Below are 14,074 nucleotides of genomic sequence, written 5' to 3'. Positions count from 1 at the left end.
CTACTTTTGAAGTGCTTCTTGGCTAGTTGTGTAGCTGACTTTAGCTGGTTTGGAAAACTAGACCTGGCAAAACCTGCTTGGATGCCTACGTATATGGGGACTGCTTCAGTGTAAAGGTGGCCATACACGGATAGATCCGCTCGTTTGGCGATGTCGCCAAACGAGCGGATCTCCCTCCGATATGCCCACCTTGAGGTGGGCAATATCGGCCTGATCCGATCGTGGGCCCTAGGGCCCAACGATCGGATCCTAGCGTTCGCCAAACGGGCGGTCGGATCGCGGGACCGCATCAACGAACAGATGCGGCCGCGATCCGACGGGATTTTTAATCCCATCCGATCGAGATCTGGCCGACTTTGGGCCAGATCTCGATCGGGGAAGCCCGTCGGGGGCCCCCATACACGGGCCAATAAGCTGCCGACTCGGTCTGTCTGCAGCTTTTATCGGCCCGTGTATGGCCACCTTAACTCGCTCAATTAAGCCCCAAAGTCCTTACAATTTCTAAAATGTATTTTCTGTTCTTGCTACTTCCAATTTGATTTCAAGATTTCCAAACCTGAAGCTTTACCCCTAAGTATAGCTTATTAACAAGTAATAAAGACAACAATTCCCATTTTATTTAAAAACAGGTATAATTGATAATCTCTAATTCCTGTTCCCATTTAAAACATATGTCAGCAACACCCAGCCACTAAAAAGGCGCTGCGCAGGCCCGTGCGCGTCCCTTTTTGTACACGACCGCGCTGGAGGGGGCGGGGTTGGCGCGACAAGGCCTGCCATTAGGTTGCCTGGGACGCCCGGCGGCATTGCCTGGCACTGGATGCTAGCGAGCTATGAATTCAACTTGCTGCAATGTTACTACTTCTTCCGACCTTCCCAATATGGCGGCAATAAGTTGCTGATAGTCTAGCGCTACAGTGTGTCCGACAGGAAGTGTTTATGGTTTCGCGGCGCGACTTTTCCCCTGAACTGAGAGGGAAATGGAAAGAAACAGTACCCTTCGGGAATGCGGGTCAGTTGACCCATGTACACAATTGGAGCTGACTGTCAACCAGTGGGTGTTCGATTATTATTTTCACATTGCAGTGGACGCCTTTAGGAAGGATCAGCATAAGGACTTCCAGGAGATCCGGGACATTGTTTCCGGTAATTACTGGGGCTAGTGTGAGCGCTAAGAAGTTGGGTGGAAGTTGTGTTTTGGGCGGATAGCGTTACACATGAGCTCCTTAAATTTGTTTGTAATCCAAACACGTCCAGCACTAATATGGAGTTAAGGCTGTCCACCATCTCCTTGTCTTATGACATTTCATGGCTATTGTACAACGCACTCTCCTTTGTAAATGTAAAGCACTAATGTTCACCCAAATACATTGCAATCATTTTTATTTCCTGAACTCGGTGAGAACAAACAGCAACTAAAAATTGGTGCATTTATCATTAAGAGGTGCCATTGATTATGCTAAAGGGCTGTGGCAATTCTCCATCTGCAGAGACTGCTGAAGCTGCCAGGGTGGTACTCGAAGCAGTGTCGGACTGGGACACCAGGGGCCCACCCCAAAACCTTGGACCAGGGGTCCACTCTCCGTACTATTATTCTCCTCACTCACCTCTATTCTCCTAGTCTCTATTCTTACATACTATAATCTATTATTCCAGCTATTTAGCCTCTTTGTTCTCAAAGAAATAGGAAATGTCCATGAAATAGGCCAAATCTGCAGCACAAGGGCCCCCTGACACCTGGGCCCACCTGGAGTTTTCCTGTTCCCCCATTGGGCCAGTCAGACACTGACTCGAAGCTTATCTGCTCAAAAAATATTCACAGAAAGGGGTCAGGTACAGTGCTTCACCTTTCCTACTGAAGGAAATGGAGGAGGCTGTTTCCACACCAGCTGAAAAATTGCTGCAAAAATCTGTGCCCTAAAGGCTATGACACAAGTGGAGTTTTGACAGCCATGGTGCCACATGCAGAACTGAGGAAGTAGAAACATCATGAATTGTCTGACACTCAGAAGTTGGGATAGGATAGCTGAGCTGCATGCCAAGAGAAAAAGATTTAGAGCGCATCAGTGAGTCCAGTACACTGGCTGCATTTAGAATTGCTTCAAATTAGTTGTCAAAGCAAGGTGTTCTTTACAAAATTTGGATTTGCGATCCATATAGGCGATTAGTGTAATATATACAACACCATAGTGAGGATTAAAGGACATGTCAACCCCTCTAACATAAATTTTACCAGCGAAAAGCCTTTTAAAATAGTGTACATACCGACCACTGAAGTCCTTGACAATGAATCCGTGAAGCAGCAATGTTGTTCTACTCTTCCGTCTGGTTTCCAGCACTCGCAGCCTCTCTCCCCCTCCCTTAGGAATGCACGCTGAAATTTGGCGATGTGCACATGCGCAGTTCAGCAAAAAAATCTAGCGCATGCGCACATTCTTCTGTTAAGCGTCGGGGAAACCTCAGTGTAGAAACCTCAGTGTAGAGGTCAGGAGGATGGGGCAATTCGCGCATGCGCATTGGAGCAAGGAAGCGCGCACATAGGAAAAGATGGCCACCGGGTTAATCAGTGCGCAATGGTGAATACAATGCGACGGTGCAGGGAAACTGGAGCGCTTTTCAAAGCGCAACTACTGCGTTTCACATTGGGCTAAGGTAGGCTACACAGTAATACTCAAATGACAAAGCGACTTGACTTTTCCTTTAACATTTTCATAAGGTGTATTCATGCCCTTAGGGCCAAACAGCAAAGTGAGCCATGTTCTGGGGTTTGACTGTATCCATTCAGTTTCAGGATCCAAATTAAATGTGATGTGTATGATCGCGGTAAAATAACAGTAGCATCCCAGTAAGTCATTTTGGTTGCATAAGAACTCATGTGCACCATAGGGGCTCTTATGCTCCTTTCTTAGTACATAGAGAAATCCACTCCATACTACATGTTTTTAGGTCCTTGGCCCTTAGAGAAATCCACTGCATACTACATGTTTTTAGGTCCTTGGTGCCCTTTATCAATTGTGTTCCTAGAGACCCATTACATGCAGTGTAATAAATCACTAACAGCAGCTGAGTTTTGCCTCCCAATATAAAATATAAACCAAATTCCTTACTATCTTTTCTAGTCTTACTTCAGCGTCCTTTAGAAATGAAAGCTCAAAATGATTGCAAGGTACGCATAATGCAGTGTCTTTCTCGGATTGAAGAAGGTGAAGACCCAGGTGAGTGAAGTACAGGCAGCCTGATATTTGGAAAAAAACAAAGCGCACACACAAAAAGCAGTAGCTAGTGTGTTTTAAATGTTTCACAAATACTGTTTATTTTTCTTAGTTTTAATGTTTAAGGGCAGGGGCACATAAAGCTACTGGGGTAGATTAGTCGGCCAGCGACAAATCAATTCATTTTCAGGCGACTAATCTTCCCGAACTGCCTCCCCGCTAGTTGGCACTCGGAGCGCTTCATTTTCTGAAGTTTCCTTGTGAGGCAACTTCATGTGACTTTGGAAAACTAAGCGCTCCTAGTGCCATTCCACCAGCGATTTAGATTCTATCTGGCTGGGAGGCAGTTCACGTAGATTAGTAGCCCGAAGAAGAAGCGATTTGTCGCTGGGCGACTAATGTGTGCCCCTGCCCTTATAGTGCAAATTTGAGTCAGCGCTGTAGAATTCACCTAACTTCAGTTTTCTGCTGCAGAAAAGCACACCAATAATCTATTTAATATTTCAAAAACTATAAGTAAAAATATATTTGTAAATATCCACTATATCTTGAGTTGTATTTTGTAAACTATGACATTTTCCCATTACCACATGTCTACACTGGATTTCAGGAAACTGACTGCCAGAGCCATACATTTTCCTTGTCCAGTTTGCTTTTTGATCCTGTGTATTGCCAGATGGTTTACCATTTGCCATACAGAGCAACCTCATGCTCTAGCTTCTTGGTTCTTATGTTAAAATTCTACTAAAGCATGATGGACAAAAACATGAAAGGTAAGCAAGAGGATTGTGACTAAAGTTTAATAGCACAATCTTACACGGAAAACACCCCTATCCAATTAAATAGTGTTTCAGCTTTGAATAGAGTTGGTGTTTTCTCCAGCTGTGAAAATCGCATTCCCTTTTCCTTTCTTACTTTTATATAGAAAAGTGGGAATCAAATGTTTCTTGGCTTGTCACATTGCTAAACGATCCTGATATTAATAATGGATCCAAGTTGTATCAAATGCAGGTGAAGTTATAATATTACTATGTTGTGTATAGTACAGAAAGATGTTACATGGCAATTTACCCTCCATCATGAGTCCAGCATTGACTTGACTGAACATCATTGTATGTCTTTTGCTTACAGATTGCACATTTAATGCAGACAACAATGAAACTCCTCTGGAATCAGCTGTTGGACTTCTGGATATCATCCAGAAAGAAATGCCTCTTGATGAAGATTTACTCAAAACCAATAAGCAAATGGTTAAAGAAGCTGTAAGTATGAGTTCTATAAGGCCATCTTGAAAGTTTCTTCATCTCTATTATATGTTATACATGTCCACCACCTTGCTAATTTCTGTACTGGACATGTTCCCTGCATTAAAAAGTACAAGGAATGCCTGAGAATAACATAGATTGCAGGTTTTTTTAAGAATTGGAATGGGGCAGTTGATAACCCCCAGTAATTGTACTTTTACTTTTCCTTTAATATACTTTCTCCTGCAAATAGACTGAGACAGAACTTGAAGTCACCTGATTACTATGGGGTTTATATCATGGAGATATATATTGCAAGACAACGACGTGCATATTTTAATTTACAGTTGAAGGGGAAATATACCCATGACATTCTCTAAAAAAATATATCAAATAAAACTGCTTATATTTAAACTGAATAAAGCCTTTTTATGAGAATTATATTTTTGTAATAGTATGTGTTATATAATCCTATATTTAAACACTGCAGTTATAAACATTTAGCCTGTTCCTCTGCTTACATGAGATAAAAAAAACCCAAAGGCATGCTAGGCTGCAACAGCCAATCAATGGACAGAGCGGTCTGTTCTACTCCCACATTTCTTCCTGATCATTAGATTTGCATTTGTTTGTGGTTTCTGAGTTATTTAAAGGGGTTGGTCACCTTTGAGATAACTTTTAATATGATGTAGAGAGTGATATTCTGAGACAATTAGAAATTGTTTTTCATTTTTTATTATTTAAAGGAAAACTATACTCCCCAAACAATGTAGTTCTCTATAAAAAGATATTGCATTAAACAGTTCATATGTAAATCCCTGCTTCATGTAAATAAACCATTTTCATAATAATATACTTTTCTAGTAGTATGTGCCATTGGGTAATCATAAATAGAAAATTGCCATTTTAAAAAATAATGGCCACCCCCTGGGATTATACGATTCACTGTGCACACAAACATGCCAAACAAACTATACTTGTTAGGTCACATGAGCCAATTAACAGACAGAGTTGTGTCTTTTGCTTCCACACTTCTTCCTGTTACAGTTAGAGTTGTAGTATTTCTGGTCAGGTGATCTCTGAGCACACAGACCATCATAAAATGGTGGTTCAAGGCAAGAGATGTTAAAGGACAATATTTACTTAAATATATATTCCAGTTTGGTAAGATTTTTTAATGTCACTATCTGTTTCTTAAGTATTTATTTTGGGGCTATCTTTTTTCTTTGAGGTTTTTGAGTTATTTAGCTTTTTATTCAGCACCTCTTCAATTTGAATTTTAAGCAATCTGGTAGATGTGGTCCAAACTACCCTAGCAACCATGCATTGATTTTAATAAGATACTGGAATATGAATAGGAGATGGTCTGAATAGAAAGACGAGTAATAAAAATTAGCAATGCCAATACATTTGTAGTCTTACAGAGCATTTGCTTTATAGAAGGGGTCAGCGACGCCCATTTGAAAGCTGCAAAGAGTCAGAAGAAAAAGGTAAATAACTATAAAACAATAAAAAATAAATAATGAAAACCAAATGAAAAGTTGCTTAGAATTGGCCATTCTATAACATACTAAAAGTTACCTTAAAGGTGAACCACCTCTTTAACATTTTATTTGGCAGCTCTCATGTTTGCAATTTCAGAAATCTGGTTGCTAGGGTACTAATTACCCTAGTAACAGTGTGTTGATTTGAAAAAGTTATACATTAAGATATTAATTTTGGTTTAGTTTAACTTCAGGATGTACAGTTTTACTTTAAGAATGGGAGCTGCCCATCACTTTTCTATGTTCCCTAATGACGAATTTGTGGTAGGGCTTTTGTCTAAAAGATACAAACATTTTGTTTCTTACCACTTCTATATATGTATTTTAACATCCCCCTATAGGATTTTTCTTTAAATTGCTATAATTAAGCTTTTACTCACATTTTACATTACTAGCCTTAGGAATTCTAATTCTGAATGGTGTCTCAATTTTGCTAAAAATTTAATTTTCACGTGTCCCATATGTTCTGAAATAGCTGTATCTACTACTACTACTACTACTACAAGATGTGACTTTTCTTTTTCACAGGCAGTTTTGGTGTGTATAAAAAATCAGAAGTTTGATCAAGCCATCAGAATCTTGAAGAAGTACATTTCTAACTACAGCAAAAGAGTGAGTACAACAAAAAACTTGCCTGCATACTTTCTCTGCATGAGGTGTCCAGGAACCTGTGGGATGCTCTTACCATAGAGTGTCTTGTAAATTGCATCCAAAGGATTTTCTCATCAAGAGCTTCCCTAGTAACTTAAAGAATTGGACCTCTACCAGATTATGCCAGACCTGCTCCTAATTAAGGTTATTGGGACTAAGTCTTAAAATGTTTTCCTTGTACCAAATGAATGCCCACTTTTCCTCTATTATTGTATCTGATAACTTCCAACAGATACCCCATTCTATTTGTTTCAAGATAGAATCATTAAGATGTATCCTTAGTTCTACCAACTCCGTGGAATTTTTTGGCTACCCTTAACATATATAGGACACATCTTTATTTTTTTGACCCTGGAACATTAGGAATATCTTCACATGCATGGTGCTTCCTTTTGGTGCAGCGTATATATCTAACACGGGTGATGGTTGTTCTGAAGACCAAAACTTATCTACAGGGAGAGGCTTTAATCTTCCTTTTTAGAAAACTCAGCTAAAGGGCAGAGACACATGTCAGATTCGGGAGATTTGTCGCCGGGCAACAAAACTCCCCAAACTGCCTTCCTGCTGGCTAGAATATAAATCGCCGGCTACACGGAGAGCTTAGTTTTCCGAAGTCGCCCAAAGTTTCCGCACAAGGAAACTTTGGGTGACTTCGGATAACGAAGCACACCAATTGCCATCTCGCCTGCGATTTACATTCTAGCCGGCGGGAGGCAGTTCAGGGAGATTAGTCGCCCCGAAGCAAAGGAGATTTGTCGACTAATCTCCCCTGAATCTGACTGGGTCTCTGGATAGCTTGCTAGATATTAACACAATAAATATATATATATATATAAAAGAAAAGAATGGTTAGTCATTTACGTTTGTTTTCTCTTTCCCAGTCTCTAAACTGTACACAAAATTACACCAATGAAAAAGCGAATCAGCACCCATGGCAATAGAGAAGCCAGACACAAAATATGGTGTAGTACGTTCAAGTTCCTCAGATAGCACCCTGTGTTAGGCAGAATACTCTATTGTGCATATTCCCCTTGAAAGAAATTTTCACTTCTCCAAATGGTGCACAAATGCTTATTTCGGAAACCTTCACCAATTTGGCCAGTAGTTTTACTGTAGGTATTGCGTGTAGTATTCAATAGAAGTCTTCCTTGCTTCATAGAACACCTTTAGGCTCCAACACAAGCATACAAAAATCCCATAATATAATACCGTTTATTTTATAAATAAAAATCTTTAAAAGCATTGCACTCCCATTCATTTCCGTGCGGTTAGCCACCCATATATGTAAGTCTTTAGCAGGTTTTTCCCTCGTGGTTTTACCCGCAGCTCACTGTGACGTCACCTCCGCCTGATGCGTTTTGCTGAGCCAATCCGCTTACTCAGAGGCACGACCCTGTGACCCAATGTCACGGCCCCCTTATGGATACGCCCCCACCCAGGCCAGTATATTTCGACTAAAAAGGTGGCAACCCTATGTGACATTTAGTTTCATAATGGTCTCTGAGCTCTTTTTGATCTTTGCAGTTCATTTGCCTCTTATTGCATTTTCGGTTTGAGACATGCGTGTCCCCAGTCAACACAGGAGTAAAAAAAAATGTTCTTACCATAATATTTTCATTGAGAGACACAGCCTTCTCTATCCAGGTATTTTTTCAGTACTAATTGAAGCAGTGTCTGCTTCTGGGAAAAGTAAGTCTCATTCTCCTACAGGGGGTAATTTTATCCCAAAATGTAAGATTTGGAGAGAGATTCTGGCAGTGCCAAAAATTGCTTGTTCTTACTTAACTGCAACTTTAACAAAAATGTAATGTTATGGGGTTTTTTGTTTCAGAAGCTGCGAGCTGAGCTGCAAAGCATCATCCAAGAAAAGAACCAGAATCATCCTTTAATTACAAATTTTTCCTTCACTTCCATTAAGAAGATGATCTACCAGCTTTTTGAGAAACATATTGACGTTACAGCTCCCATATTACTGACTGTAGGTAGACCTATACTTTGTTTTTGTGTGTGTGAACTGATTTGAATATGTATAATCTCTGTAATATGTTGGTGTTACATAAATAAAGGATGTAGGTTTTAAAAAAAAAAATATTTTAACACAGCACAGGTGAGTTTATGTGAGTTCAAAGCACATCTCCCTATACTAATGTATTATGAATGTGCATCAAGCGCTTAAGAAATAAAAATATAAAAAAATGAGAATTAAAAATATGAGTAGAATATTGTGTATATTGAATTTACTGCACCAGCCTAAATTTTCAGTATATCTTTAACAGTAGTGATTGAGGCCTTCAAAGTTGTGCACAGGGGGTTCAACATCTTGGATTTTTTGAGTGACACACATGCTTAGTGTGGTCTAGGCAGTTGTTAAGAAGCTGAGCTTAGACATTGCAGCAAATCTTCAAGCAGAAAATAAGGTTTATCTGCCGTTAAAGCTGATTTATATGCTGCTGTAAAATTATTTTTTTCTGTGCTACCAAGTAATGTGAATCTGAATTTATTACTAATCCACTTAGTATTGTGACTATTATATTCTATTTATGTCTTACGTATTATTCTGTTTATGTAAATACAGGTATGGGATCCGTTATCCGGAAACCCATTATCCAGAAAGCTCCGAATTACGTAATGGCTGGTCTCCCATAGACTCCATTATAATCAAATAATCCAAATTTTTTAAAAAAATATTTCCTTTTTCTCTGTAGTAATAAAACAATACCTTGTACTGGTATGGGACCTGTTATCCAGAATGCTCGGAACCTGGAGTTTTCCGGATAACGGATCTTTCCGTAATTTGGGTCTTCATGCCTTAAGTCTACTAGAAATTTATTTAAACATGAAATAAACCCAATAGGCTGGTTTTGCTTCCAATAAGGATTCATTATATCTTAGTTGGGATCAATTACAAGCTACTGTTTTATTATTACAGAGAAAAAGGAAATCATTTTTAAAAATGTTGATTATTTGGATAAAATGGAGTCTATGGGAGACAGCCATTCCGCTTTTTGGATCTCGGGTTTCCAGATAAGGGGTCCTATACCGGTACTTGATTCAAACCAAGATATAATTAATCCTTATTGGAAGCAAAACTAGCCTATTGGGTTTATTTAATGTTTACATGATTTTCTAGTAGACTTAATCTATGAAGATCCAAAGTACGGAAAGGTCTGTTATCCAGAAAACCCCCAGGTCCCGAACATTCTGGATAACAGGTCCCATACCTGTATATAGTGAGTCAGTCCCTAAGCGCAGGTAACTGACAGTAGCACAGAGCATCTTCTGTGAATCAGCGAAAGAGAAGATGAGGAGCTACGGGGTTATATTTGGAGACACGGATCTTCACTGCTAAAGAACTGTGGTTGCCGTGAAACTTGACTACCATAAAACACAATTCTAACCACATGTACATGAAGGCAGAATATAAGGGAATCAATTAGCTGATCCGTTTAGGTGCACTCAAACATCCATCTCAAGTGTGCACCAAAGCACAAAAAAACCTGCCTTTGTGTAAGTGCCCTAACTTGAATGCTTTGGTTGAAAATTTATGTAAAGATGGGAAGAATTTATTAATTAGACACACACTTGTGGTATCAGAAGGGATAACAAGTAAGGTAATAGAAATTTCCATATTATTTTATGTTATTTATGCAAATGCCTTAAAAAGCAAATGTTTTTCAATCAACGCCTAAACAAATCTGTTTTAAAAATCTGTTTAAAAAATTCTTTGTTTTGTGCTCTTTTAGTTGGGAAACATTTACTGCTTGTAAAATGAGGCTTAGACTTCTCAAAATGTGTTCTTTTAACATTTTACCCGGTTCTAAGCATAAATAACCTCACAAAATCCAAATAATTTGGTTTTTTTTATGGACGATAAAATTGTTAAGCTGTTCCCCTTTAGTTTAGTCAATACTTTGCCAAGATTTCCATTCCCAAGATTTTCCAAAGCAATATTGTCAGTCTTTGGAATCCCTCCTTCCATCATTGAAAAAAGAGCTTTTTTTTTTTTTTTTTTGCAATTATATTAATAATAATTATATTTTGGTAAATCCTGGAACTTATCCAAACACTTGGTGGTCAAAATAGGAACTTTAGGATTTTCTCCTTTAAGCTGAAAATTTCCTTAAAGAAGAAGGAAATGTTAAAACTAAGTAAGCTTTATCAGAAAGGTCTTGATCAATACACAAGTAAACCCTCAAAGTAACCCTCTTTCAAAAAAAAAAAACCTAATTTCTTTCCTTCTATTGTGTACACATGGGCTTCTGTATCAGACTTCCTTCTTTCATCTTAAACCTCCTTGCCCCGGCGTGAGCATGCTCCGTTTGCTCCTCTCTCCCCCTCCCTTCTCCCATTCCTGCTGTAATCTGAGCCCAGAGCTTTGAGTGAGCAGGGAGAGACTCAGGCAGGAAGTGATGTCAAAAAATTCCTATATCAAAAGATATCTGTCCCAAGGCTTTTTTTCTTCAGTAAAAAAATATTTTATTTCAATTTAACATTAAAATTCAGATACATATTGACCCCACATGGCCCACCTTACGTGTTTCGCACCTTCCGGCGCTTAGTCATAGGTGTCTCTGTTAACAGCATGTCTATGTGGTATTTAAACCCTGTTAATCCCTCCCATTTTTCTTTAAAACCAATCAAAAGTTAAAAGGGATTAACCCTACTTTCTTAGTATGATCCCAAAATTGCCCCTGTGGGATGTTCGTATCCTATTCCATATATCACAAATTGTAAATTCGAGTAGTATTTCAAGTTTAACAATATTTATTAAGTCAGTATATAGCATATCACATTAAAATTATATAATTCCAAAGTAATATACATTCACCTCTTTGCACATATTATTAATTATAAAAGCCGTCACTAATTCTCTCTATTGAAAACTCCCCAGTAGAGATATTTTAAGTACTTAAAGCAGGTATTCTACTTTATCCTCTTCAGATATAGCAGGTGACATCAAACTCATGATTAAGTCCTAGGGGCAGACGTGTTCCCAAATGAAAAATCCAAAACACCTCTCTCCTTTCTAAAAGGCTCATTTGGTCACCCCCTCTCACTCCCAATCTAACTCTTTCAATCCTTTGGATGGAGAAGAATTATATGTCTCCCCCATTACAGACAGTAAAGTGTCTAGTGATATTACTCTTTTCTACTGTTCGTGGATTTTTTATCTGACTTATATGCTCGCTTGCCTTTTCTTTAAATTTTCTAGTTGTGCACTCCACATATTGCATCTGGCACTTTAGGCACGTGATCAAATATATCACAATGGTGGTATTACAATTGATGTAACCTTTGATATCAAATTGTGATGTCACACCAAGCTAATATGGCAGCTGCTATCCTAAACAAACAGAGCTTCTTGAGATGTTTTCCTTACTAAAGTAAGTAAACTAAGTAAGCCTTATCAGAAAGGTCCACCTTAATACACCAGTAAACCCTCAAAGTAGTGCTGCTGAGTCCTTTGTCCAAAGAAACACTGCATTTCTTTCCTTCTACTGTGTACTCATGAGCTTCTGTATCAGACTTCCTGCCGGGCATGAGCATGCTCAGTTTGCTCCTCTCCCCCCCCCCCCCATTCTGCTGTAATCTGAGCTATGAGTGAGCAGGGAGAGACTCAGGCAGGAAGTGATGTCACACCAAGCTAATACTGCAGCTGCTATCCTAAACAAACAGAAAGCTTCTAGAGCTTTTTACTCAGGTATGGTAAAACATTCTACATTCTATTGACAATAAACTGCCTCTGTAGCTTTCCTTCTCCTTTAAATTGAATCCCAGAATATACAATCAATGGCACACAGATGTTTATGAGCCACAATACAAGCAGTCCCTGGTTTACATACGAGATAGGGGCTTTAGGTTTGTTTTTAAGTTGAATTTGTATGTAAGTTGAAACATATAAATGTACTTATTAAATGCAACAAGACAGATGTTTGTCTTAACATAGTATTTATTTTTATCTTTCTGTGCATATTTATTTTTACCTTTCTGTGCTCTGCAGTAGACAAAACACACCAGAGGGGATTGGGCAGGTGGTTTATTAAAGCTAAATGCAAATAAAGTCAAGCAAACCAGAGTTGTATGTAAGTCGGGTGTAAATAACTCAAGGACTCCCTGTATATGGTAATTGTTTCATGTACCACTGTACACTGTATAGGAACAAAGTTTACCAAGTAACAATGGATCATGGTTCATATGACATTGCTTATATATCATATGACATATTTTATGGCTAATGTTTTAACTAGCGTGTATTTAGTACAATTCAAAGAATATATGCTTATTTCGACTATCTTTAACTGTGGTTTTTAGATTGCCAAAAAGGAGCAAAAGTTACAGTGTTTGTCCCAGGACTCTCAAACCCCTACAACAGAGCAAGAAAGGACAACTTTACAGCTTCAGAATGAATCTCCTAGATCTCCGCAGGTTGTCAGGTGTGACTTCTGGATATGTTAATACTCATTTACAATTTCAGTCATTTTATCTTTTTCTAACATGTTACATCTGGCTTCATGGCTATATTGTTATCTCTACTTTTTCTCAATTGGAAGAAATCATGCCCCTCCTCCACCAGCAGGCGGAGCTTAGCTTCCAGTTTGTGTTGTGTCCTCAGGATAGGGTTGTTGTACAGAAATACACTGGCACTCAAGGCAATTGAAGTGCAGGGTTACCCCTTGCTATTTATTTTGTGCGAACGTGTTTGCAATTGTCCTTTGGGGGTTGCCGTACCCTCTTGCATTGTGCACCAGGCCACCTGGAGAAAGGAGGGAGTGTGCTCAGCTTTACCTTGTTCCAGCTCAGGATAGGGTTGCCACCTTTTCTGGAAAAAAATACCGGCCTTCCTATCTTATCTTTTTCCCCTATTAATAACATTGGGATCAACCATAATTTTTAGTAAAATACCGGCCAGGTGGCAACCCTACTTCAGGAGGACAGGACGTTTTTTTTTGTACACACTCATCGTTATTGTTTTTAAATTAGACTTTCATTTATTTGACACCCAGGACCTCTAAACTGAGTAGAGGATCCACATTGGCATTCCCCAGCTGGGGACCTGTCTCCGGGGTTTTGTTAGGGAGTGTTTTGCACTAATCTTATTGCATTATAAATGTCTGTATAATAAAAAGCTTAATTAGCTTTAAAGGGACAGTGCACATTAAAATAGCTTTATTTATGTAAAATATATTTTCATAATTTTGACTTACTTAACTATTTGCCACCTATTCTGTCTAAACTATGATTTCATGATCACTTAAAACAGCAGCTATACATCTCTATGCAGCTGCCCTTGAATTATTTTTACTTTTTATTGATAATCTTTTTATAGAGGCCCTCTAATATTTATCTTCCAGTCTTCTACTGTTTCAGGTGCTCTTGACAACACATTAACACTTCTAGCACAGGATAGTAAAGTGTGATTAAA

The 14,074-nt window shown here is 38.8% G+C and overlaps 1 protein-coding gene across 3 annotated transcripts in view; it reads left to right on the top strand.

Moving 5' to 3' along the window:
* terf2.S (telomeric repeat binding factor 2 S homeolog) overlaps positions 1 to 14,074 on the top strand; it is a 125,802-nt gene that overhangs the window by 104,906 nt on the left and 6,822 nt on the right. The window contains exons 1-6 of one of the 3 annotated variants that reach the window (XM_018260563.2): positions 711 to 1,146; positions 3,120 to 3,215; positions 4,344 to 4,474; positions 6,529 to 6,612; positions 8,483 to 8,629; positions 12,964 to 13,085. In XM_018260563.2, the coding sequence (XP_018116052.1) occupies positions 981 to 1,146; positions 3,120 to 3,215; positions 4,344 to 4,474; positions 6,529 to 6,612; positions 8,483 to 8,629; positions 12,964 to 13,085 (746 nt within the window). In that variant the 5' untranslated portion in view covers positions 711 to 980. Of the gene's footprint in view, positions 1 to 709; positions 1,147 to 3,119; positions 3,216 to 4,343; positions 4,475 to 6,528; positions 6,613 to 8,482; positions 8,630 to 12,963; positions 13,086 to 14,074 lie in introns of those variants that run through there. The other 2 variants (XM_041561176.1, XM_018260564.2) reach the window with 2 other exon arrangements.

This window comes from Xenopus laevis, chromosome 4S, assembly GCF_017654675.1.
Source record: "Xenopus laevis strain J_2021 chromosome 4S, Xenopus_laevis_v10.1, whole genome shotgun sequence".
Lineage (NCBI taxonomy): Eukaryota > Metazoa > Chordata > Amphibia > Anura > Pipidae > Xenopus > Xenopus laevis.
This window is presented reverse-complemented; position numbering and strand designations above follow the sequence as displayed.